The sequence below is a fragment of the Nansenia antarctica genome (assembly GCF_963989245.1).
Source record: "Nansenia antarctica genome assembly, chromosome: 2".
NCBI classification, from domain to species: domain Eukaryota; kingdom Metazoa; phylum Chordata; class Actinopteri; order Argentiniformes; family Microstomatidae; genus Nansenia; species Nansenia antarctica.
Genome location: NC_137675.1, coordinates 85781153 through 85808459, shown reverse-complemented (window position 1 = coordinate 85808459; position 27307 = coordinate 85781153). Strand labels below are relative to the sequence as shown.

At 46.0% G+C, this 27307-nt stretch overlaps 1 protein-coding gene across 1 annotated transcript; it reads left to right on the top strand.

Annotated features, from left to right (window-relative positions):
- Positions 1-1475: 1475 nt before the first annotated feature.
- Positions 1476-19937, top strand: LOC308150800 (histone-lysine N-methyltransferase SETDB1-B-like; the record flags this gene model as incomplete). Its single annotated transcript, XM_080523595.1, has 18 exons — positions 1476-1710; positions 1877-2026; positions 2214-3006; positions 4995-5236; positions 5997-6198; positions 8475-8548; positions 8866-9056; positions 9624-9738; positions 9845-9900; positions 15284-15490; positions 16067-16328; positions 17012-17102; positions 17212-17328; positions 18291-18460; positions 18705-18983; positions 19213-19382; positions 19522-19610; positions 19820-19937. 18 exons carry the CDS (start codon positions 1476-1478, stop codon positions 19935-19937), a joined length of 3561 nt encoding a protein of 1186 aa, XP_080379721.1.
- Between the last annotated feature and the right edge of the window lie 7370 nt (positions 19938-27307).

Genomic DNA, 27307 nt, shown 5'->3' with positions numbered 1-27307 from the left:
CGACACACACCCGGTAAGACCGACGGACACATGCAAGAACAATCATTTCAAGAAAAAAAAAAGGGGGGGAAAGTGATACGTTAAGCCTATTGCCCCCCCGCCCAAAATCTTTTCCAAACCTGGAAGTGACACAAGTTGTGTGCTCTCTCTTTTTCTTTCTCTCTCTCTCTCTCTCTCTCTCTTTCTCTCTCTCTCTCTCCCTAGCCTCTCCTCCCAGCCGCTCCCCGCAGAGCTCCACCCACCTGAATGGCCACGGGGGTCACGTGACCCTCGGTGTGGGGAGGAGGGGGCGGAGACCCAAGGCGGACACGCCGGTGACCCCTCCTCCGGAGGTCGCGACCACGGCCAGCCCTCCGCGCAACCCCCGGGGCCGGCCACCCGGCAAGAAGAGAGGCCGCAAGAGCAAGCAGGAACTGGATATATTTAGGTGACTTGAGTACCTGCTGTCAATTCTTATTATCCACCATGTAGGGGCAGACCTTGACCAGTAAGCAGTCCTTGACCAGGGCTGTAGGCATGGGGTCCAGTGAGCAGGTTGAGGTCTTGGCCAGGGTGACCAGCCTGGTGACCTGGGCAGCGTCCACTGGAGAGAAGGAGGAAAAGCAGCATTGGGGGGGCACGGCGCTGGGGCGGGGTCGTTGTGTGGCTCGGGTGCAGGAGGAGCGGGAGGGGCTGGTGCCCGGAGCTGCTGGGGGATGGAGTCAACCTTTGAGTGAAAGAAGTCCAGGAATTTGGAGCACCGGTCGGGAGCACCAGGAGGGTGGGGGGCGTCGGGGGGGCAGAGTAGACGGTTGATGGTGGTGAATAGTGTTCTGGGGTTTTGCTGGGAGCCAATGAGACGGGAATAATATAGGGTCTTAGTGTGGGAGTCTAGAGAGCATCCTTGTAGGCAGTCACATGGTCCCTGTAAGCCAGGAGATGGACTGTGAGGCCGTTTCTTTTGGACAGCCTCTCCACTGCACTCACAGATTTGATATTCCTAAATGAGATGGTGCGTTTGGGATGCTGCCTGGGCAGGGAGACCAGGACAGTGAAGAGGACGGCATGGTGGTCAGAAACAGCCAGGTCCAGGCACCGTAGGTCAGGGGGTCCAGTGGAGCACACCAAGTCCAGTGTGTGGCCTTTGGTGTGTGTGGGACCTTGGACATGTTGGGTGATGTTGAAGCAGTCCAGGAGTGATAGAAATTCAGCAGCAAACTTGCAGTTGCTGGTGTCCACGTGGATATTGAAATCACTGAGCAGTAGTGTGGATGGGGATGTGGAGCAGAGGGAGGTGAGCAACTCAGACAGCTCTGCCATGAAGGTAGTGGAGGCTTTGGGTGGGCAGTAGATGAGGGCAACCTGGAGCGGAGCAGACCCAGCCAGTTTGATTACAAACGATTCCATCTGTGTGTGTGTGTGTGTGTGTCTGTATGTGTGTGTGTGCTATAACCCTGTTCTGCCCCCCCTCCAGCCCAGAGAGGAAGAAGCGTGTGATGTCGAGGGGCACCCTCAGAGTGGAGCCCCCCACCACATCCACCCCCGCGGCCCCCCCGCGCCCCCCCTCCCTCAGGCAGCACCTGCCCCCGCCGAGACAGACACCCCCCCCCCTCCTCAACGGGAAGGCCGACGCGCAGGCGCCCGGACGCACGCGCAGCACAACACGCTCTGGGGGACACACCTCCGTCTCCTCGCCTACGCTGGGCGGCAGCAACACACACAGTACAGCGGGTGAGAACACACACACACACACACACACACACTAGGGATGTAACGATGCACTCAACTCACGATTCGATACGATTCACGATACTCAGTTCATGATACGATTTTCGCACAATTTTTATTTTTACAAAATGAGATTGAGATTGACTCCGTCTCCCATCTCTCCAAGTAGAGCCCTCCCCCCGGTCACTGCGAGCCCAGAACTCAGCGTCTGGTTCATCTCCTGCCGCCGCCGAACGCTCCAGACACTCTCCCGTCACTGACGGTAACAGCGGGGGCAGCACGCGGCGGAAACACAGGACACCTGAACGACACACACGCGGTAAGACCGACGGACACATGCAAGAACAATCATTTCAAGAAAAAAAAAAGGGGGGGAAAGTGATACGTTAAGCCTATTGCCCCCCCGCCCAAAATCTTTTCCAAACCTGGAAGTGACACAAGTTGTGTGCTCTCTCTTTTTCTTTCTCTCTCTCTCTCTCTCTCTTTCTCTCTCTCTCTCTCCCTAGCCTCTCCTCCCAGCCGCTCCCCGCAGAGCTCCACCCACCTGAATGGCCACGGGGGTCACGTGACCCTCGGCGTGGGGAGGAGGGGGCGGAGACCCAAGGCGGACACGCCGGTGACCCCTCCTCCGGAGGTCGCGACCCCGGCCAGCCCTCCGCGCAACCCCCGGGGCCGGCCGCCCGGCAAGCAGAGAGGCCGCAAGAGCAAGCAGGAACTGGAGGCCCTGAGGAGGAGGGGCCACCGCCGGAGCTCCACCCCCGAAGACGAGCTCAGCCAATCGACGGGCGACGAGGGCGGGACTTCCTCGTCCGCGCAGGAAGCGGCCGTGCTGTCGGACTCCGGCGGCGCGGGACTGACGCCCAAGCCGCGACGCGGTAGGCCGCGACTGATCCGGACGGAGGACGTCCCGCCCCCGCCCCCCACCGACTCCTTGGACCCCTCCCCCTCCGCGTTGATCAACGACGAGACCACTCCCCCCGCCCGGTCGGTGCACCGGAGGGGAGCGCCAGGTGAGGAAGAGGAGGAGGAGGAGGAAGAGGAGGGAGAGGAAGCGGACGCAGGGGAAGGGGGGTCGGGGCGCACTCGTAACCAGGGGCGCGGACGGCGTTTCAGCGCCGAGACCACTCCCCTCGCGCAGTCTTCGCTCCGGTCGCACCGGAGGGGATCATCGCCACACGAGGAGGAAGAGGAGGAGGAGGAGGAGGGGGATGGGGACGGGGAAGGTGGGTCGATGCGCATCCGTAACCAGGGGCGCCGCACGGCGTTCTACGTGGAGGAGGACTCGGAGGAGGAGCAGAGGTACACACACTCCCTGTCTCACACACATCCTGACACACACTCCCTGTCTCACACACATCCTGACACACACTCCCTGTCTCTCACACACATCCTGACACACACTCCCTCTCTCACACACTCCCTGTCTCACACACTCGTTGTCTCACACACATCCTGACTCCGTGATCCGTTCGGATCACCCTCCACGGTTCGGAACGCGTGTGTACCGCGGATCAATTGCACATTATTTTTTTTATTTTTTTTACCTTTATTTTACCAGGAAGTCACATTGAGATTAAAACCTCTTTTACAAGAGAGACCTGGCCAAGACAGGGTCAAAATAGTAGCTTAAAAAACAGTTCAGATAACAAGACAGGACATAAGACAGTGGCAACAATACAATAGACAAACAATGGTAGGGGTATTTACAAGGTGATTAAAACATTGAGAAGTCTAACCAAAGCAGGTACAGCGAGCGGTGACCACATCCTTTTATCTACGCTTGAAGATACTTATGGAAATAAGGGCCTCTAATTTAAAAGTAGTCTGTAGGTCATTCCAAGACCAAGGGCCATAATAAGACAAGCTTGCCCTTCCAACATTGTTCATGATAAATGGCACCTTGTATTGTAGCCATCTACGAGACCTGAGACCCGAGCCACTCGGTATAGGGATGAACTTCAGGCCCAGATAATTCGGTAAGAAGCCAGAGATGATTTTAAACACAAGAGTGTACCAGTGTTGGAGCCTTCTGACAGAAAGAGATGGCCATCCAACCAGACTATACAGTGTACAGTGATGGGTCCTGAAGGCACTATTGGTGATGTATCTTAGAACCGAATGATACAGGGGGTCTAGCTTGGATAAAGTGGACAGAGAAGCAAACCTATATACTGTATCACTGTTAACAAGTAATAATATTACTTAATATCTTACTTAATATCTCTTGTAAATCACAATGTAGAGTTGCCATGAAAAGATAGACGCGACAGTTGCGGGCTTTGTTTTACTCTAAAGCGCAATGATAGGTTGATAATGCGAAAGAAAAAGAATCCGTTGTTTGCTCACTACACGTGAAGCTGGGAATCCACAACAACAAGGCTGCGTTCGTAAATCCGCTCTGGAATCTGATCAGCGTTCAAGGAACGCCTCTTGTCCAATCAAATTACTTGGTCCCTTTATGACGTCGGACCCAGTGTGCGCTCCGGCGCTCTCAAAGCGAATTTACGAACGCGGCCCAAGTGTATCATGTTACGTTGTTCAGCGGAGAAGAACTCGAAATGCCTCCCTCGTCATTTAAATCCCATGTATGGGAGCACTTTGGCTTCTCTGTCAACTATGACGGGAGGCACGAAAAAGGTAGCTCGACAACTTCTGATAATGTAGGCATTTTTTTCATACCATGTTCAAAATAAGGGTTCACTTTATTATTTAGTTAAAAGTGGCATAAAACATGTTTATTCATCTGCTTTAAAGAGCCCAGTGATTCACTGCTGCAACCAGGCGCCTCCTCCCTCTCTCCTATCATTTAAATTGAGTGTATTTCAGTATAATTATGTAATGTTTGAGTGTAGAATATGTTATATATATATTATATATATATATATGTATATATATGTATGTATATATATATATATATTACCAGTTTTGACATCTTGAATGTTGTTGGTTTTTGTCACATAGTAAAAGTGGTGTTTTTACAGAATTCAAGGAAAAAGCAGTTTTTATAAAAACAAAAATGTTTTGTGTTGATCCGAAAAATGATCCGATCCGTGATTCAAAAACCGTGACACGATCCGATCCGTGAGTTAGGTGATCCGTTACACCCCTAATTCTTACGCGTTATTACCCTTCCCCTCTGTCCCATCTTCTCTCTCTCTCTCTTTCTCTCTCTCTCTCTCTCTCTCTCTCTCTCTCTCTCTCTCTCTCTCTCTCTCTCTCTCTCTCTCTCTCTCTCTCTCTCTCTCTCTCTCTCTCTCTCTCTCTCTCTCTCTCTCTCTCTCTCTCAGTATGGAGGTGGAGGACTGGGACCCGAGCCTGGAGGGCCTCGAGATAGACGATGACTCTCTAGGTGGCGTCCACCCGCCGTTGCCCATGCCAGCGGTGTTTGTGTCCCAGGCTCCCACCAACACCCCCACTCAGCCTAACCCCAACCTGAAAGACGACGAGCTCCGCATGGACATGAGCATTCTGGGAAGGAAACGCACCCAGATCTGGCACAAAGGCACTCTCATCGCCATCAATCCAGTCGGTAAGAAAACCCCCAAAAAAGCAGCTGTCCAAAAGCTTCCCGATGATGCTTTGATGATGTTTAATCAGTAGTGCTCAGGGAATGAGATGTCTCATTTTCGAACAGTGTTTTTGGTCCTGAAAAGCTCTTTTTCTAAGACACTTAGTTTGCATACAAACATGTTGTTACTGGCCAGTAGGGGTGTTCTAGGGGAGGGTGTTCTGGTGGCCTCTTCAAATCGTGCACCCATGCTGAAACACATCAGCTAATGTCAGACACTCCATGTCCATTTCAGGGGATTATTATTATTAGTAGTAGTAGTAGTATCATTAGGGAGGATGTTAAACTTTGAACTGGGGCGGCTGTGGCGCAGGAGGTAGAGTTGCCGTTTAATGATCACAAGGTTGGCAGATCAGAGCCCCGGCTGGCCACATGTCGAAGTGTCCTTGGGCAAGACACTGAACCCCGAAATTGCTCCCAGTGAGCGGGCCGGCGCCTTGCATGGCAGCTTGCCGCCATTGGTGTGTGAATGGGTGTGTGAATGGGTGAATGAGAGGCCGTTGTAAAGCACTTTGGAGCAGCTTTGGAGCAGCGCTATATAAGTGCAGTCCATTTACCATTTGAACTGAATTTCACCACGGTGGCCAGAGGTGGCATATATCCAACAGACCTACGCCTTGCTCCTTTTTAAGTTCCACGCTTGTATTTATTTTCTCTCTTTTGTTTGTAGTGAATAGATTGAACACCACCCTGTTTCCATCTGTCTGTCTTTGTGTTGTAGGGAGTGGCTATAAGTTCAAGGTGAAGTTTGAGAACAAGGGAAAGAGCCTGCTGTCCGGGAACCACGTGGCGTTTGACTATCACCCTACTCTGGAGCGACTGTACGTGGGCGCCAGGGTGGTCGCTAAGTACAAGGACGGGAACCAAGTGTGGCTGTATGCTGGCATAGTAGCAGAGATGCCCTATAAGATGAATCGCAGTAGGTGAGTGGAGGGGGTGGGAGGGGGGCGAGGCGATCGTTTGTGTGTGTCTTTACAGGAAGAGATAATGTGGATGTTTTTAACAATGCACACAGGTTCTGCTTCCAGTGTTTCCCTTACAATTGCCTTGTGGGGGCATCCAACCCGAACATGGCGAGTGGCAAGCCCATGGGCTCGTTGGTAACGTTAGTCCGCCAGTAGTCTCGCATAACCTGCCCTATCTCCACACTTCGCTTCGCACTGTGGCAGCGCTGGAGAATAATAAAAGATTTTGCGCAAGTGTGTGCGTGCGACGCGACAGAGTTTTTTGCCGGGTGGGATGTCTGCAGATGAAACGTTAGCAAATATAATTGCTGAGTGTTCTGACAGAGAAAGTTGGTTAAAATGGGTCGTTATTATTGTGACTAGAAAGTGTCTAGTAGATATACAATCTTTCTAATACCATAATGGCATATTTACAGTACATGAACAGTGGATTGAAGCATTGGAAATGTCTGTTTTTTATAGTTGGACATTGCCCACAGCAATCCAATATTCAATTATAATTATGTTATAAATTGATATGGATCAATGTATACCTCTTATTAGATTATAAATACTCTGGTTGTTATGTTTGCCTTTTGGTTGACAGCAAAAGAGGGAGAGAGGAGGATAGAGAAGGAGAGAATGAGAGAGAGCAGGATGGTGTCAGCACTAGGGATGGGACGATTATAGTTTTTATCGTTAATCGCGATAAAAACACCCGCGATAACTTAATGTGGAGAATTTTAATTATTTGAATAATCGTCATAATCGTATGTTATGAATAAACTGTGTTTAACAAATGTCTGGCGCTATTTTTCAGCCTAGGCTACATTACTTTTGCAGTCAAGTTAGCGACTGTTACTGTAATATAATTGCAATTCCTCACATGAGCCGCGCGCGAATATCCTCACAGAACTTGTCTCGCGCTATTGTTCAGCCTGCATGGGTAACGTTACTGTCAAGTCAGCCTTGTCAGTCAGTCACTAGGTAACGTATGCTAGCCTACTCACCATGGCTGGTGAAAAACTTTAGACGGGATACTGTCATTGGCCTTCCTTGTTATTACCAGGCAGTGACAGTCTATGGCTGCAAAAGGCACGGTCGCCCCTAAGCTTTAGCAAATATATTGTGGTTTACTTAATACTGTTCAGCACTTGAGGTTACATTCAATGCATGACTTGTGCTATAGGCTAAATACAATGATTAAAGCGGCAAGTAGCAAGTGTGCGCATCAAAGGCATTAGGCACGTAATATCCATGCTGTATAAACACATGACAACCGTCCGTTTTTTCCCGAACTTTGCCCGACCCCCCTGCGAGGACCCGGGGAACAACGGTACGCTCCCCGCGGCTGCTATCAGACTGGCCGCGGGAGTGAGTGTTGAGGGAGAGAGGAGACGGCAACCCTCGCTCGCCATAGACTGTATCCCTACTCGTCTCTCCTGAGCTCGGTTGTAACGTGAACCGTGGAATACAGGATATGTTAGATGCTTTACAGTAATTCCCCAAATGACCAGAAAAGGAAGTTAGATTTGTCGCTGGTCGCTTTTGACTAATTAAGTCGCCAAGGGGCTCTGGAAGTTGGCAACACTGGGAGTGCGTTCTTTAAACTTCCTTGGGTACGTTAATGAAAGGTGCTGATTGGCCGAAAAGGAATTGCTCTTTCTTAAGGACCCGGATTATGGCCAGAGATATGTGCCACTAGAATCTGAATTTGAATTACTGACTTAAAATGTCCTAAAAATACAACAAAATCTAAGTTAAAGTGATTACAGTGTGTTTTATTGGCATTAAAAAAAGAAAAATCGCGATTATTTTGCCCACGATAATCGTGACATGACATTTTCTAATCGTCCCACCCCTAGTCAGCATACCAGAGAGCGAGAGAGCAAGAACCGGGTGAGAAAGTGGACAGGTAGTCAAGACCACATAAGTAAGTAGCCTTGAGAACCGATGGTTCTGGAGCCTAACGGCCCTTAGGGGCCTATCTCCCGTTTCCGTAGCGTGAGGCAGCTTAATGTACAAGTACACCCCTGGACATGACGCTGGTATGTAGCAGGGTCTTACCCCCTGGGCTGGGGGTGGGGGGGGGGGTCCATGCCATGGTCCATGCCACCCCCCCCAAGGCAGCAAACCAAGGGGAAACACTGGCTTTCTATGGAGCATGTCAATAAAACAAACTGTTGATGTGCCATTTATTTCAAAACAAGTTTGTGAAAAGCGTTTATCAGATCCTATGTCGGTGTGTGTTTTAGGTTCCTGATCTTCTTCGATGACGGTTACGCCTCCTATGTGTCCCTGCGGGAACTCTACCCAGTCTGCCGACCCCGTAAGTCTCCTCTCTAGGTTTTTTTTTTCACAATATTTTTATTATCATTTTTATATGCCAACATCAAAGAAAAAACAACAAAAGACAAAGAAAGAGAAACATACAATAACAAAGATCACAAACATAGACACACACAACCTGCATCAATTTTGGATTGAATAAAAAACAAAACAAAAACAAAATGTATTCTATCCTACATGTTCTTCATGTATGGTTCCCACAGCTTGTCACCTCTCTAGGTTACTTTCATTCTCTATCTATCCTTATCCACCCACCTCTTCTCTCCATCTCACTCTCTCTCTCCTTCCCCTGATTAGTGAAGCGTACCTGGGACGATATCGAGGACGTGTCTCGTCGAGACTTCATAGAGGAGTATATAACAGCCTACCCCAACCGGCCCATGGTGGCGCTCAAGGTGGGAGAGGTCATCAAGACGGAGGGGGAGGGGACGTGGTTGAGGAGCCGGGTGGAGGAGGTCGACGAAAGCCTTGTCAAGATCCTCTTCATGGTACGTACACCGTCCGTCACCGTTCGGTTAGAATAGATTACGTTCAAAAGTAAGTTGTGGTGTGTTTAGTATGAAGAGCAGCGTGGTATGAACAGGGTATCCGTGGTGTCTTGAAAAGTATTAAAAGTTGATAAATCCATTTTGGAAAAATCAAGACCCTTAATAAGTATTAAAAAGTCTTATCACGATTTTATGACGTCTTGAATTTTGTTGGTATTTTTCTGAATTAGTCTCTGTCCAAAGAGTTTGAGTCCTAAAAACTTTTAGTGAATTTATTAGTTTTATAAAAAAACAAAGATGAACCGGAAATTGTGTTGTATGATAGTGGTTTAGTCTATTGCAAACTAAAAATGTTAAGTTAAAGGTGTCACTGATGTCAACGGTTACAGCTCGAAGTGGCGGTGAGGTCTGGAAAAATATTGACAAGGTCTTTAAAAAGTCTTAGAAAGGTATTGAAATTAACCTCAATATTCCTGTATATACCCTGATGGTGTACACTCTGCCTAAATGACTTATGTCACGAAAACACGTCCTTCTATAGCGGTGATGTGGTGTTGTCGTCCACAGGATGATAAGCGGAGTGAGTGGATCTACCGCGGTTCCACCAGGCTGCAGCCCATGTTCAACATGAAGATGGACATGAAGAAGATGGCCGGCCAGCAGAGGACACGGCCCAACATGGGTAAACAATCAGTCACAATCGAATCAATCGATCAGTCTGTCTGTCAATGAGTTTGTAAGATCAATCAAACAGATCTCCCTCTGTCTCCGTCTCTCTCTGTGTGTAGGAGCTTTGAGGACGAAGGGTCCAGTGGTTCAGTACACCAGTGAGGGGGTCAGCTCCGTGACCCCCACTAAAGAAGCGCCGTCCACCTCGCGTACCCAGCCCCCTCAGCCTGCACGCGCAGAGTGAGTGACACACACACACACACACACACATATATACAGTATATTATATGACACTCACACACACTACCGTTTATGTTTATGTTATGTTACATTGGGGGGGCGGCGGTAGCCTCGAGGTTAGAGAGGCCGGCTAGTAATCGGAAGGTCGCTGGTTCCATCCCCGCCTCAGGAGGAAACTGCACGTGCCCTTGAGCAAGGCACTTAACCCCTAATTGCTCCAGGGGGCGCTGACTATGGCTGACCCTGTGCCTAGAGCAAAAAATATCACATTCCAACAATTGATTGAAGTTGAATGCATGGCAAATAAAATATTATTATTATTATTATTATTATTATTATTATTGAAGACACAGGGACTTGTGCGCTCTCTCTCTCGCTCTCTCTTCCAGTGCTTATAAACAACAAATGGCTAGTACTTCCCCATTCGTTGCGTCATTTGGAGGCCCTGTTCGATTGGCGAGTGATGGACCCGCCCCCACTCCTAGCCCTAGACCCGTCGCCATGCAACCCCACACCTCCCCTGCCACCCCCATTAACACTGGGAGCGCCGCGGATCGCGACCTTATTCAAGCGCGATGAGGTGTGCTTCAGCACTATGATAGTTTAACATAGAGAAGAGTGTACTGACGCACAAAGATCGCTGGAGGGCGATGTCACGCAAGAAGCGTGAACACGCAACACACCGCGGGGGAAACCCGATCTCTTTGTTCATTGATCAGAGCGCATGTCTTATCGCTGGAACAAGACTGACTGATACACACCACACCTCTGCCATCATACATCGGTCCCACATGTATTTATTTACCATCATATTTTTCAATATAAAACGGTATGATATGGTAGCCTACATTGCAGTCGTCCCGCAGTTCTAGTAGATCGCCGACATCATGTTATTTGATGTACACATTTCACGGCAAGAGAATTCCGATTTGTGGCAAACACCCAACAATTGTTCGTTCACTAAACATTATAACATGAACACAGTTATAGCACCAGTTCCTAGCACCTAGTTTCCTAGCACCAGGGGAGCCCCCCCTCCCAAATTTCGTTGTTTGGTACCTGTACTATATCAATGACAAATAAAGACCATTCATTCATTCATTCAAACAATGACAGTTACAGTCTCGCTCAAACTGTAGCGAGATTAGGAGACTACTAATTGAGAAAAAGAAAAGAAAATACATGAAAGAAAGGAGAGAAAGAGTACAGAATGAAAAATCATTCAGAATGTTATTGGTTTTAATATTTCACAATCTGCCAGAATAAGCACGCTCCCTCGCACGCCCAGCCCATCATTTTTGATGCCGCTAATGTGTGTAATGAAAAGTGTGACAATGTTGAAAGACATGATGTCATAATCAAAATATAAAACCTGGTTGGATAAAATAAGATTCTGTTGTGATTGTGTTGACATTGTTGTGATGTCAAAAGAGATCTTGGTTATGTAATGTGTAAAGTGGAGAGGAGATTGATCGGAACTGCAGGAGTTTTCATTACTAACGAATGATGGTTGATTATTATTATACAAAAATAATAGTAATAAATATTGCAATATTGTGTTATCATAGTTATGAGCTTCACAGTGATAAAGTCTGTTTATTTGTCGTGAACTTCACGCCGGCCGTGCCCGTAACATCAGCAGACAATCGACTGCTGTAAGCTTGTAAGCGTTGAAACCTGCTTGGCAGCTTTGAAACCCGCTTGGCTCGCTCATGAATTGGCAGCTATTGTTTTGCTGATGGGAAACGATCAATAAGATTACCCTCCCCCGTCAACCATTGCATCAAGTGATTGTAACTCACTTTAGAAACTAGTTCATAGCCTACACGTTTATTTGTCAAATACATGCTCTGCATGTTTCTCTAAAATGCATAAAGTTCCTATGAGCAGAGAAGTGGGGAAATTATTAGAGCAATCTGATATGAAGCTTGAGTCAGCTGAGAACGAACTATGGAACAGATTAAATGCTATATATGGAGAGGAGATTGATTGAGACTGCGGGAGCTTTACTAATGAATGAAAGTTGATTATCATTATTAAAAAAGAATAGTAATAAATATTGCAATATTGTGTTATCATAGTTATGAGCTTCACAAAGTCTGTTTATTTGTCGTGAACTTCACGCCGGCCCTAACATCAGCAGACAATCGACTGCTGTAAGCTTGTAAGCTTTGAAACCCGCTTGGCTCGCTCATGAATTGAATCAAGTGATTGTAACTCAGAAGTTTGTAACTTAGAAACGAGTTGTCCCATACAGTGATTGTCTGAACGAACATTTATTTCACCATATTACGTGACTTATGCACCTTAGGTTTTTGTGAACGGGACGATCAGAAAGAGATTAGTTTACCACGAAACAAGGAATGCAAAATCAAAAAAACAACGCATCACATTGGCCGTCCTATTGAGACGATAACTGTTTACAGATTGAACTCATTATCACTATTGGGCTACCGAGTCTCGATCTCAAATGGAATTCAATTGTCAGGATTCATCTTTGATAAACAATGGCCTACTAATCAATCGTTGATGATTACATAATCAAATGTAGCCCGCAGCGCAGAGCGCATGTCGAGTACACATTTCACGGCAAGAGAATTCCAAACACCCAACAATTGTTTGTTCACTAAACATTATAACATGAACACAGTGAGGATTCAAACAAACAAAATAATTAATACACATCATTTCATTTATAATGTGCAGTAAACAAACAAAATAATGTATACTCTCTGCAATTGGCTACTATACAATGGTGCCAAAATCAACTATCCAAATATGAATCTGCGTATATCTATGTACAACCTTGTTGTAGCCTATTATTATCATGGTCGACATGAGAATTGTTGGCTACTTCATATCACAACTGAACATTCATATATATAGCCTATTGCATTATTTTAAAAAATTGACAGCGCTGTACATAGTGTCATTCAATGCACAAGCACGTCATTTCAAACGATTTTGGTCGACAGCGAAATACATTATCAATATCTTATTATCAATTGTCAATATACTCTCTCCCTTCTTCTCCTTACTTTCCTGTAAGTACAACCTTTCTGGTGGGGGATGGTTTGAAGGGCTTGTTGGAGGCATCCTTTGTGTGGTGATCGGAAACGATCAGAAAGAGATCATGCCATTGAATATGTTTGCATACAGTGCATAGGCCTGTAGTGACTTTCCATCTTCAGCCTTTATGCTTGGCCAGTTCAAGGCTTTTTCCATGTAGGCACTGGTTATCTTGATTTCATTTCCAAAGTTCTTTTCAAGTAGCTTCTTAGCTTCAGCATAGCCTCTGTCTGGTTGCATATGCATGCAGCTACGCACCAAGTCTCGTGACTGTCCAGTGGTGTACTGTTCCAGGAAATAAAGCCTGTCTGGATTGCTACTTGTCTTGTCCTCAATACAATGTTCAAAAGCACGCATAAAGGGTAGGAAATTCATTGGGTCTCCATCAAATGTATTCATTTCCCTCACAGGAAGTAAAGCAAGTTTCTGCTGAGTAAGAAGGATATCAGCGATGTCATGTTTTTGCTCTACATTGGACATGGTGTCTTGATTGATAAGATTATCCATTGTTGACTGATTATTCATTGTTGACATTTGATCATGTTCTCTTTTACTGTGCAATGTGTTAGTAGGCTTTGGATGCTGCCTTTGAATAACAACCTTTTGAAGTGGGGTTTTAGGCACTGTTCCTATATTAGCATATTCAACCGGTGATTGTTCAAGATTCATAGACACAGATTGTCCCTTTTGCATATCATCATAATAGGCATTCGTGTCATCATGTTCTTTACACATTACATAACCAAGATTTATTTTGCAATCACAACAATGTCAACACAATCACAACAGAATCTTATTTAATCCAATCAGGTTGTATATATAATCTATATATATAATCTATATATTGGTTTCAATATACCTCCATAGCAGTCTACAGTCTAATTTAGCTATATCTATAATTACATTATGAGAACATCAGTATTTTTACGCCTTTGGTTGTATTGTCTGAACGAACATTGATTGGGAGACATACTGTACAGTTTATCATTTTCATAACTGTCTGCACATATACATATCTTATTTTGATTGTTATTATAGCCTATATATAAACACAAATATCAGTCTTATGCACTGTGTCTCATTCAGCACTGAAGCCTGAATTTGAGCACAGTGTGTGCCCCCTTGCTACCTCTGCTGATATAAAAGAGAATTGCAGGCTTGGAGAAAAAGATAGCAGCCACAAATACACAGACACACACAGAAATACTGCTAAAACGCTTTATACTAACTCGATTTTGAAAATGTAAAAATGCTGGGTGGTAGAACGCACATATCTAGGAAAAGTCATGAAAGGAGGGTCCTGAAATGTGATCGAGTGCAAAGGTAGACATTTTTTTGTACTCACTGGTGCTGTTTAACACCTCACGGCTGTTCTAGTGTTAACCCATCTAGGTGAGTGACGAGTGCCTCGTATCAAAAGCCTGTAGATGATTCGCTAATGAACTATGCAAGTAACTATGGACATATTTTTGTCTAATTCTGTCAACGACTCTCCGCCCCTCTCTCTCTCTCTCCGCCCCTCTCACTCTCTCTCTCCGTCCCTCTCTCTCTCTCTCCGCCCCTCTCTCTCTCCGCCCCTCCCTCTCTCTCTCCGTCCCTCTCTCTCTCTCTCCGCCCCTCTCTCTCTCCGCCCCTCTCTCTCTCTCTCCGCCCCTCCCTCTCTCTCTCCGCCCCTCCCTCTCTCTCTCTCTCCGCCCCTCCCTCTCTCTCTCCGCCCCTCTCTCTCTCCGCCCCTCCCTCTCTCTCTCCGCCCCTCCCTCTCTCTCTCTCTCTCTCTCTCTCTCTCTCTCTCTCTCTCTCTCTCTCTCTCTCTCTCCAGATTGTACGTCCTCCAGACAGGCTCCATCCAGACTCTGACTCCCCTAGAGGCGTCCCATCTCCATAATCCTTTATTACAACATCAGCAGTTGCAACTGCCTCCTCCTCCTCCTGCTCCTGCTCCTCCTGCTCCTGCTCCTCCTCCTCCTCCTGCTCCTGCTCCTCCTGCTCCTGCTCCTCCTCCTGCTCCTGCTCCTCCTCCTCCTCCTGCTCCTGCTCCTGCTCCTGCTCCTCCTGCTCCTGCTCCTCCTCCTCATCCTCCTGCTCCTGCTCCTCCTGCTCCTGCTCCTCCTCCTCCTCCTCCTGCTCCTCCTGCTCCTCCTCCTCCTCCTGCTCCTGCTCCTGCTCCTGCTCCTCCTCCTCCTCCTCCTCCTGCTCCTGCTCCTCCTGCTCTTCTCCTTCCCCCCCCTCTTCCTTCAACCCCCTTTAAGTTCTTCAACGACAGCATCCCCCACGAACCGTCGTACCGCACCCCGGCCGACCTGGTCTTCTACATGCAACACACTACATGTCAGCCCACCTGCCTGAACCGCATCCGGCCCCCCCGACGAGACCTGCACCGGGGCAGGAACCCCCTCCTCCACCCCCTACTGTACGACTTCAGACGCACGACCACACAGCGGAGAGTCAACCGCAAGGTAGGATGGACCCATAGTACACAGGGTATCCGTGGTGTCTTGAAAAGTATAAATCAATTTTGGGAAACGATTTTATGAGGATACCCATCACGATTTTATGAGGTCTTGAATTTTGTAGGTATTTTTCTGAATTAGACTCTGTCCAAAGAGTTTGAGTCCTTAAAACTTTTAGTAAAAGTTTGTGAAATCGTTAGTTTTATTAAAAAACAAAGATGAACCGGAAATTCTGTTGTATGATAGTGGTCTAGTCTATCGCAAACTAAAACTGTTAAGTTAAAGGTGTAACTGATGTAAACGGTTACAGCTCCAAGTGGAGGTGAGGTCTGGAAAAATATTGACAAGGTCTTTAAAAAGTCTTAGAAAGGTATTGAAATTAACCTCAAGATTCCTGTATATACCCTCGTACATTACTGCTGCCTGTCAGAGAGAGGGGGAGAGGGATGGAGGAGGAGGAGGAGGAGGGGGACATATAGGGATGTAGTAGGGGGAAGTCCCCACCTCTCTTGGCTCCCTGGATTGAGTTGTCACTGTGTTTTCCTGCCTTACATTTTGGAATTCTGCACCCCCCCCCCCCAGATGTCCTCCCTAGTGTACTACGAGGCTCCGTGCGGCCAGTGCCTGCACAACATGGACGAGATCCAGCGCTACCTGTTCCAGACGGGCTGCGACTTCATCTTCCTGGAGATGTTCTGTCTGGACCCCTACGTGCTGGTCGACCGGCGCTTCATGCCCCAGAAGCCCTTCTACTACATCCCAGACATCACAAACGGCCGCGAGGACATACCGCTGTCCTGCATCAACGAGATCAACCTCACGCCTCCGCCAGACTTGGCATACAGTAAGGACCAGACGTTAGGTTGGGGCTCCGGAGGTTGTGGCAACCACTGAGTTCCACTGGGGGGGGGGGGGGGGGGGGGGGGGACGACACACACGCACACCCAAGCCAGAGAATGACACGGAAACCAGGGTACTCTTTAGCCTCTACGGGCGTTTTTTAATAAAATAAGAATAGTTCAACGGGGGGAAAGGTCCAACTTAGTTTCTTCCTCTGCTGGAGGGTACTTTGAAGGGGAGTGAGGTGCTCCTCTGGGGTAGGCTGCCGTCGCCTCTCTCTCTACCATCACGAGGAGACAGAAACAGAACACGTTAGGTTAAGACCGTCAAACATAATTGCCGGAATCCGGCTCTCATCCTCTGCCGCGTTGCCACTCTGGTTCCTCTAGCTTCTCCCTTCTGCCTGATCGCCGTCTCCATATCTGGGCCTCCGCCCGGAGGCACAGGTGCAACAGTTGGGCTAATGAGCCCGTGGTGCACTTCCCACGGCCAATTGTATCTCCCTGCTATGACCCGCCCCCCTGGGCGGGGGGGTGGCCTCTATCAGTGGTGCTGAGAGCTCTTAAATTACCGGTTGAGGTCCCCATAACATGGTGTTAGGGTACCTTAGGGTTGCCACAAAGTATACAGTAAAACTACCTGAAGAATACTGAGTTGACTGGTCCGTGTTTGTTTCTCTCGTCCTAGGTAAGGAGCGCATCCCTGAAGACGGCGTCTACATCAACACCAGCTCCGAGTTCCTGGTCGGCTGTGACTGTACCGACGGCTGCAGAGACAAGTCAGTCTGACCTTTTTGACCTTTGACCTCCCCGTAACCCTTGTATATCAGCTCTAATCCTCCCTATGTTTGGCTGAGGTCACCCATGATGTTTTGGTCTCTCCTCCAGGTCCAAGTGTTCGTGTCACCAGCTGACCCTCCAGGCCACAGCCTGCGCCCCAGGAGGACAGATCAACCCCAACGCCGGATACACCAGCAAGAGACTGGACGAGTGCCTGCTGACCGGGTGAGACACACACACACACACACACACACACACACACACACACACACAAAATCACACACCTCCCAACTAGGGTTGGGTACCGTTTGGGTTTTATCCGGTACCGGTACCTAACCGATACTTTAAAAACGGTACCGGTACCAAAACGGTACTTAATTCGGTACTTTAGATTTTTTTAAATGACATATATATATATATATATATATATATAATAATAACACGGTCGACAACATTAAGACATGACGATTGATTTTTCAGACACAGTAGTAGGATAAGGACAGTACCCGAATATCAAGAGATCCCCGATCATGTTGTTCACCTCGCAGAGACGCAGCCACACATCCGCACAACGTCATCAACAGACGCGTCGAATCCTGGAGTGCACTGTCCAATCAAAGGCTTGCGTTCGTAAACTCGCTCTGAGAGCGTCGCAGCGCACACTGGGCCCGACGTCATAAGGGGAGCAAGTCATTTGATTGGACAGAAGGCATTCCACGAGTGGTGATCAGAATTCCAGAACGAGTTTACGGAACGCACCCATAAGTCGAGCGTCGCGTTACGCCAACCCGCTAGCGGAAGTTGCTATTAGCAACCTTCTCGTTATCCTTCCGTACTCGCTGCTTTCACTGAGTGGAAATTGAACAGGCGATGTCACGTCACGAGTCGCCAGTTGACACCGGACATCAGGGGGCGAGATAGAAAAGTACCGAAATGAGGTACCGAAATCTCCTTTGCGATTCGGTACGGGTACATACCGAATGTAAAGTAACCGGTACCTACCGGTACCGATTTTCGGTACCCAACCCTACTCCCAACCCACAGTCTGGCTTGCCCCCCCCACAAACACTAGCGCACTCTCTTATCTTATGACCACATGACAGAGCGGACAGTGTCGTTTTGCGAAGTCAAACAAACAAACAATGAATTAATGAATTTCCCCCTCTCTTCTTCTCTCCTCCCCTCAGGATCTATGAGTGTAATAAGAGGTGTAAGTGCTGTAGTCAGATGTGCACCAACAGGCTGGTGCAGCACGGCCTGCAGGTGCGTCTGCAGCTCTTCAACACGCGGAACAAAGGCTGGGGGATCCGCTGCCTCGACGACGTGGCCAAGGGCTCCTTCCTTTGCATCTACGTTGGTGAGGGAGGGAGAGGGGGAGGGTGGGAGGGAGGGAGGGAGGAAGGGAAGGAAGGAAGGAGGGAAGGAGGGAGGGAGGGTGGGAAGGAGGGAGGGTGGGAAGGAGGGAGGGAGGGAGGGAAGGAGGGAAGGAGGGAGGGAGGGAGGGAGGTGAAGCAAAGGAATGCATCCTACCTAGGGTTGCAAAATTTATCATTTCCATATTTCTATTTTTTTTCTCATCTCTCTGTCTCTCCTCCCTCCAGGGAAAATTTTGACGGACGACTTTGCCAACAAGGAGGGCTTGGAGAAGGGGGACGAGTACTTTGCCAACCTGGACCACATCGAGATCGTGGAGGCGTTCAAAGAGGGCTACGAGAGCGAGGCCCACTGCTCTGACAGAGACGGGAGCGGCGTGGACATGAGCCGGCTGAAGGTGCCCGTCTCCGCCCTCGCCATGGGCAAGGGCGCTCCGAAGACCCAGACGCAAAAAAAAAAAGAGAGGAGCTACACCACACGCAGCCAAGCCAAGGGGGTCAAGGAAGGTGTGTGTGTGTGTGTGTGTGTGTGTGTGTGTGTGTGTGTGTGTGTCTGTCTGTCTGTCTGTCTGTCTGTGTCTGTGTGTGATTGTGATTGAGATTTTTAAGTTTAAATTGTATTTTATGTTTAAAAAAAAAGAACAACACTATATCTGTTGTATTTGTATATGTGTTTCGCCCAGAATTTACTCTCTCCTTTCACTGGCCCACCCCCGCCCCTTTCTCTCTCTCGCAGGTGGAACTGGGGGAGGAAGGGGGGAGACGGGGGGGCAGGGCGGGACACAGAGTCAGGGGGGAGGAGGGGGAGACAGCGGACCCAAAAACACACGGCAGTTCTTTGACGGCGAGGAATCATGCTACATCATTGACGCTAAACTGGAAGGCAACCTGGGACGCTACCTCAATGTGAGTGTGTGTGTGTGTGTTGAACTTTGTGTATTTTCTTTACTGTGTGTGTACACTGGATGAATTGGATGTTTAACTCGTAAAAGGGAACTAAGGTCTTTCCTTACCATATATTGTCCTCCCTCTCCGCCCGAAACAGCATAGCTGCAGTCCTAACCTGTTTGTTCAGAATGTGTTTGTGGACACACACGACCTGCGTTTCCCCTGGGTGGCCTTCTTCGCCAGCAAGTGAGTCTCGTGAAGGATCTTGACCTAGCTTGACCTGAACACATTAGCATTATTGTGTGCAAAACAATGAGACTAGTATAGGACACTTGTTAGCATCTTCGCTTTACTGTGATTTTTGCAGTTGATACTTGTGTGCATTGGTTTGTGTTGTACACTATTGGCATTAATGTGTGTTTGTGTGTTTGTGTGTGTGTGCACGCCATGCGCAGGCGTATCAAGGCAGGCACAGAGTTAACAATGGACTATAACTATGACGTGGGCAGCGTGAAAGGCAAGGAGCTCCTGTGCTGCTGTGGGTCGAGAGAGTGCCGAGGAAGACTGCTATAATGAGCAGTCCTTACCTCCATCCTTTTATCTCTCCATATCTGTAGGTATGTGTATGTGTATGTGTATGTGTATGTGTATGTGTATGTGTATGTGTATGTGTATGTGTATGTGTATGTGTGTGTGTATGTGTATGTGTATGTGTGTGTGTGTGTGTGTGTGTGTGTGTGTGTGTGTGTGTGTGCGCGTGTGTGTGCGAGAAAGGGAGAGAATGTTTGTTAGAGAGAGGTGAGTGTTATTAGATGTTTCCCTGATGATGGGCGGAGGCCGAGATTCGTTGATTCCCCAAGTAATTATTTAATGACTGCTCAAGGTAGACAATTAAGATAAAGTTTATTCCACAGCGCTGGATGTGTTCCGTCACATGCAGACAGAGAACGCACACAGAATGACATTTTACAGTGGCTTCTTTAATTTTTAATTTTAATTTTGCCATTTAGCAGACGCTTTTATCCAAAGCGACTTACAATTACGAATTACAGGGACATTCCCCCTGGAGTAACTGAGGGCTAAGTGCCTTACCCAAGGGCACACTAGTAGTGGTGTGGCTTCAGGCGGGATTTGAACTCACAACCTTCCGATCCCAAGTCCAACTCACTATCCACTAGACCACTACTACCCCAGTGGGTACCTTCTTATAGGCAATAGTTGATGATCAAGCAAGCAGTTGTCCCTCATACAAATCATCCTAAAGACAGGGCTCCGTTGAGTCTAGATAGGGTTGTTGACGAGAAATCCTCATCTCCCATAAGGAGCTGGTCGTCATGACAACCCAGTTACTTGACTCTGGTCAGCTGGTTGGCTGGTCCTAAATATACTGACCTATTGACCCATGTTCTATACTGGTCCATAGTCAGGTTCCATGCTGCAGGGTGCATCGTATGGGACAGAGAGTTTGCAGGAAGTGTCAACACTAGATATTACAACTTGATTAAGATTACTGATGATACAGTATTTAGAGTTTACCTATGCACAATGGAAAAACACATCCTATCAGCTCACTCTTTTTTTTCTCATCTAATGGACAGTAACTTTAATTATCTCTTTTTCTTTCCACATGGCTGAGACCTTACATTCCTCCTCCGGAATCGTCATTAAATGATTTTCCCCACAGACAAATATAAGTCCTTAGTCATGTGGCCTGACAAAATGAACAAACATCTCACTCCACAATTGACTTGGCATGAGTAAAAGGTCACTTTGTGGTCACTTTGTGGTTAAACTACTCTGATTAATAATCACCTTCTTTGGATAAAAACCTTTTGTTGTTTAAAGGAGAAAATATCCAAATAGGTTTCTCATTACTATGTCTAAATACTCATTACAAATGAAGTAGGTATTATTTCCATCATTAAGTCAAATCAAATGTTTTTCCATAGTTTGTTTCACAATTATACATTTTTAACAAATAGGGATATAGTCAATTCGTTTCTTTAGGTGGTGTCTTGTCTTGATTCTTTGATATCCTAAGTCGATCTTCAACAGAGGGACCATCATGCGTTTCCGGTTGCAATGAGGCACTATCTGATGTGATGGAACATTCTTCTTAGCCTTGTCGTCTGCTGTAGCCTTTGTTGTCCTTTTCTCTTGTTGCTGTGTTATTGAGAGACTCACAGTAGAAATTATTTCATTCACCATCATGATGCTTGCTCAAATGTTTTAACAGTGTTATTGAAACTCTAAATCCTCACCCCCTACTTTTCTCTCCTCTATTGTTCGTTTGTGCTATGTCCCCATTGTCTGATCTTAAAGGTTTAATCCCGTTGTGGTGAATACGTATAACAATGTTTAACAAACTGACAAACTCCTGCAACTGAGTCTAGTGCGCTAGTTGGTTTAAATCCCTGGATGTCACGACGCATGCGAACAAGATTAGTATCAGAGTCTTCAGTTAAAGTAATGTCTGTTTCGTTAGTTATCACACAGAGCGTTATATACAGAACCGTTAATGTGGCTATTATTCCCCTGATCCATAATGAGGTCTGGATTGCACGGTTTCTCTCGGCACGCATCGTCTGTCCGGTATCTTTTGTCCTCGTTTCGATCTTAACACACAACAACATCAAGAATAGCTGTTAATAGCAGAGATAGTCATTATTATGGTACTGGAATCAGTAACATTTGTCATAATACGTGTCCGTTTTCCCCTTTGCTTGGGTCCTATCGTCAGGATAAGTTGAGAGTGGGTTGGGCCCCCCCGTGGTCCCCCCAGTGTAGTGAGTTATTCACTTGCCTGCTGAGACATTTTTTGATACAAAGATTGCACAATCGTTAAGTACAGGTAGACAGACATTTTAGTTTCTCGTAAATGGGTTAACTCGTCCGTCATCAATGCTCCTAGAGGAAACAAAAGGATTTGTCATTTGAGGTTCATGGGTATCAAACTAGGACGTGGGTTGTGAAAAACCGTGAACCGTCCCTTTAATTTCCAAATCAGTCTTCACTACTTAGTTTAGTCATTGTCAATGTGCAATCTGAGTCAATTCCAATAAGCATACTTTACATGAGGTAGATAGGTTCTATTCTACCCGTATGTAAAACAATTCTGATCACAATCATTACTGATCAGTGTCGGGCACGTTACTTTTAAAAAGTAATTAGTTATAGTTACTAGTTACTTATCCCAAAAAGTAACTGAGTTAGTAACTGAATTACTTTATTATAAAAGTAACTAGTTACTAGGGAAAGTAACTATTGCGTTACTTTTTACCACGGTGCAGCGGGCTAGCCGTGGTGTAGAGCTGACAAGTTAAGGTCAGTCAGCCAAAAAAAAGCTTACCCACTGCCAGATTGTGTCCCTATCAGGAAGAAAATTATTTGGAATTTTTTTCTGAGCAGGTTTCAGCAGGGAACTTTTCATATTTATTGCACTTCAACAGACCACAACTGGTAGACATACTTCATTAGGTTAGAGTTGCTTACAACGGACGTGGACAAACATTTAGCCCCGGGACATAAAGTACACATCACATGTACGTTTTTACATTTTACCTCAATGAGGTTGAAATAGTGCCTGTACTTCCACCGTGAAAACGCCACGTTCACCTCAGAACACTCGGGACTCGCCATTGCTGCGTGTATCTCTCTGATAGTTTGAGTGTGTGTGTGGTGCTGTGCGCGCGTCTGGTTTGTGTGTAGAAACATCTGCACAACACTGAACTATGGTTGGCTTACCATGACATTTTCTCTACCATAGCCAATCATGATCACTTGCGCGGTTGTCTCGCCCCTCCCCTCCCCCCTCACCAACAAACAAACAAAAAACACCTTTGCAGCTGTGACTGAGGTCGGATGACAATGAGAAGCTTCAGTAGTAACGCGCCGCATTGAATTACCAGTAACGGTAACGACGTTGCAACGATGGAAATAGTAATCAATTAGATTACCTGTTACTGAAAAAAGTAACGCTGTTAGTAACGGCGTTTATTTTAACGCCGTTATTCACATCACTGATCAAACGTCATACACACACTCATAAAACAAACACACACTCATCAAAAGTCATACACACACTCATTAGACGTCATACACACAGTCACACTCATCAAGCATCATACACACCCATCAAACATCATACACACACTCAAACATCATGCACACACTCATTCATTGAATGTGTTTCCACTAAATAATTGAGGACAGTTAACAAATCAGGGGTAATGAGGGTTTACAGAGCAGCAGTTGAAACACACAGCATCCAGTTTTTGCTGATTAAGGGGGTCGGCTGGAATAGTTTTTTAAACAAATATTAGGGGCGTCAAATAAGGTTGTGAGCCCCTGCACTAGTTCCATAATCATCAAACTGACGAGCCAGTCAGTTGCTATTTGAGCTCCTTGTTCTTTGGTCTAATAGATCTACATAACGCAGGTTCAAGGTATTGGTACATTAAAGGGTGAATATAAAATAACATGCTATCTACATTTAAGAGGATGCTGACAAAAAAGGGCCAATTTCTAAAGCCTCTACTTCTTGTTTCCTGTTTCAGGATTGTGGCTTCCTGTACGGCGTGGAAGTCCTGTCCAGAGACAGATGCTGAGTCCCTGTTCCAGAACATCAGTACATCACTGCACGAGATGCTGCAACTCGCCACCACATCCCAGCTGTAACAGAGTCTAGCAAACACTGTTTTCAACTGTCCAGACTCAGAGACACCGATTGTAATCCTGTTCTTCTAGTCAACTGCCAGTAATACTTGTGTTCCGAACATACACATCCCACACAGTCTCTATCTGACAGCTTGTAGGAGTTCTGCACAGATCAATGCAAAGGCACAGTAAATATGTAGCTTCTGATTTTCAACATGGAACTAGAATCTTTGTTTTGCATACAGCTGCACAGGGTAGTGTGTGATTCTTAATGGTTTTATGTAGCATTATGTAGATTGGGGATTCCCTGTTTTGAAAAATATTTTTACCTGCAATGATTTTTGCTCTTGAGATTAATTCTTGTTTTATGTAGTTGAGATGTAACAATGTTAACCCATGTACATTAAGTGAGAGAATGAACAGCTGCATTCATTGAACCTCGATCTATAGCTTCGTCATGCAACCCGGAGATGACAACGAGTCATCGTGAGACTAGGGTTCAGTTGATCAATAAAACAGTGTTAATGGTTTTTAAGAGACAGAAGTAAGGTTCATATTAATTCACATATGCCTCCTGGCAGGGAAAGAAGAGCCTTATTTTAATCTTTACCCTGGACCAGCTTGGATTGAACAGTTTCCTAAGTATTCTGTTATAGGCTCCGAGGTTAATTAGTTATCATATGATTCTCCACTACTCTATGCAATACACCCTGACTCAGTATGTCTGTCATATTATGTAAACATTCCTTTATGTAAAAAAAATGTCACCTTCCTCAAACTGCTGTGGGACACCACATACAGTAACCACTGGCTTTACTTCATGTCTTTGTATCTCAAGCCTTTCAACTGTTTGTAATGGCGACTACTCTGGAATGTGTGTGTGTACCGTAGAGAAATGTGATATGTAGTAACTAGGGCTGCACGATTTGGGGAAAAAATCGAATTGCGATTATTTGGACAGATATCGCGATTGCGATTAATTTGCGATTATTTTTTTTTTAAATAGCAAAAAAAAAAAAAAAGGGATTTTTTGTAAAGTGTGGCCATATCTCCGGCTAGGTCGTATCAACGTGCAGTTTGTTTGTACGTCTTCAGGGGACTTAGAGGCTCCCTCCTCTAGCACCCCCACAGCCCGAGCTACGAGTGAAAGAACTAAACTTACATTGGGTTGCTTTAAAGTTGGGTTGCTTTAAAATCAAGCTTCAGATTAAAACATGTGATGGAGCATTACTAACCTGACTCAGGTGGTTTGTTTCACACAACCATCTAGGAAAGCTTAATTGGAAGCTGTTTGGAAAAGGGCAGGTACTTTCAAAAAATACTTGGCAGGTGATTGGATGAATATCACCTATTTTCAGAGAGCATTACCACATGATACCATCAAACTATTAACTGCTCTAATTCTAATGCAAGGATGAGAACTTAAAAGATATGAATTGTATATATGATAACCTCATCTCATCTAGACAGGTGGCTACTTTCTAAGATGATCCAGCTATTAAAATGATCATTTGGGGATACACTGTGACTATAACTGAAAGGACCACATCTAGATGACTCGGTCAACAGTCGAACTGATGAATGATAGAATGGTGGTCTCTGACTATGGAGCACAGACACACGTCACCTTGACTTAGGAATCTGTGACATACTTCAGCCCAAGGCTAGGCTAGGCTAACCTCTGCGTCTTTAAAGCCGGCTGGTATGAACGAATGGTATGAGGTTATGCATACAGGACACATTCATGTTTGACAACAGAACAGTTAACTTCCATGTATCCATAAGCCTGCTATACTATATAAACACCAACCCGCAGGTTGCTGAGACTGTCAACTCTGTGTCTGTACTTTAACGCCGGGTTAGCATGAGTAGCTAAGCTAAGCTACCGTCTCAAAGACTACAAGTTAGCTAAGCTAAGTTTAAGGCTGGACTAACAGCACCGACATGCACTTGGCTGGTACAGTTAGTATAGTGAAATTGTACACTTACCTGTCGCAATTATAACATACTAACGTTTATCATACGTCCAGTAAGCCATGTGGTGTCTAATTGTCTCCGTTACCTTAGCCCAAAGTCTCATAATAATTGGACTGACTGTCGTGACACAACCTATGCCTGCGTTCGTAAATTCGCTCTGAGAGCGCCGGGTTCAAAGTCATAAAGAGACCAAGTAATTTGATTGGACAAGAGGCATTCCATGAGTGCTGATCAAATTTCCAAAAGAGGTTTTAATCTCAATGTGACTTCCTGGTAAAATAAAGGTTTAAAAAAAAAAAAAAAACGCAGGCAAATCGCAGGCTTTGCGATTAGCTAATCGCATCATTTCAAATCGCGATTTCGATTTAAAATCGATTAATCGTGCAGCCCTAGTAGTAACCTCATTTAATTTGTTATAACTAGTAACAAAAATGTGAATAGAATTGCACTTGCTTCAATGAACCAAATGAAAAATAGCCAGTTCAATGATAAAATACAATACCGGTTGGTATTGTTGCAAAGGAAATATACCGTAATTGACTGATTACGATTGATTTGGAAATGTTAAGTTGAATTATTTATAATTAAATAACATTAATTGCATTTAACCGTGTGTGTGTGTGTGTGTGTGTGTGTCATATCACTGTCCAGTGCACAATACTGTAAAGGACAGGCCCAAGTATACCCCACTCACTCACCATCTAACCCCAGTCAGGGTAAAAGAAACACCCAACCCCAGCAGGGGTAACAGAAGTGGTACCTGCTATGGTCCACTCAGAGAAACAGGATCAAAGGATGCTGAAGGTGAAGGTCCCCTCGGGACATAAAACAGTCCCACTATACAGTAAAACATGCTTATATTTGTGGTTTTGACCAAACTATCTTCAAGGATCAATGGCTTTTTATACAACAGTTAGTTCCGACCAAGTAATTTGATTGGACAAGAGGCATTCCATGAGTGCTGATATGTATCACTCCGCCGCACAGATGTTCTACTAAATGACCATTAATAGTAAGTAAGTAAGTAAAGCTTTATTTATATAGCGCCTTTCGTACATGAAATGCAACTCAAAGCGCTTTACAATAGAATACAAAGTAGCTAGCCTGCAGATGTTTGTGTTCAGGTTACTAGGCAACAGTCCAGTTGCGGAACAATTTTTTCTTGACGGAGCCAAAATAAATGATTAAATAAACAAACAAATCATAATCTGTTGTCACTTATTACTGTTAACTAATACATTGCGCTGTAGAACTGTTGTAAAAATATATATATATATATCACACTCGAGGTCGTGCTGTTATACTGAATA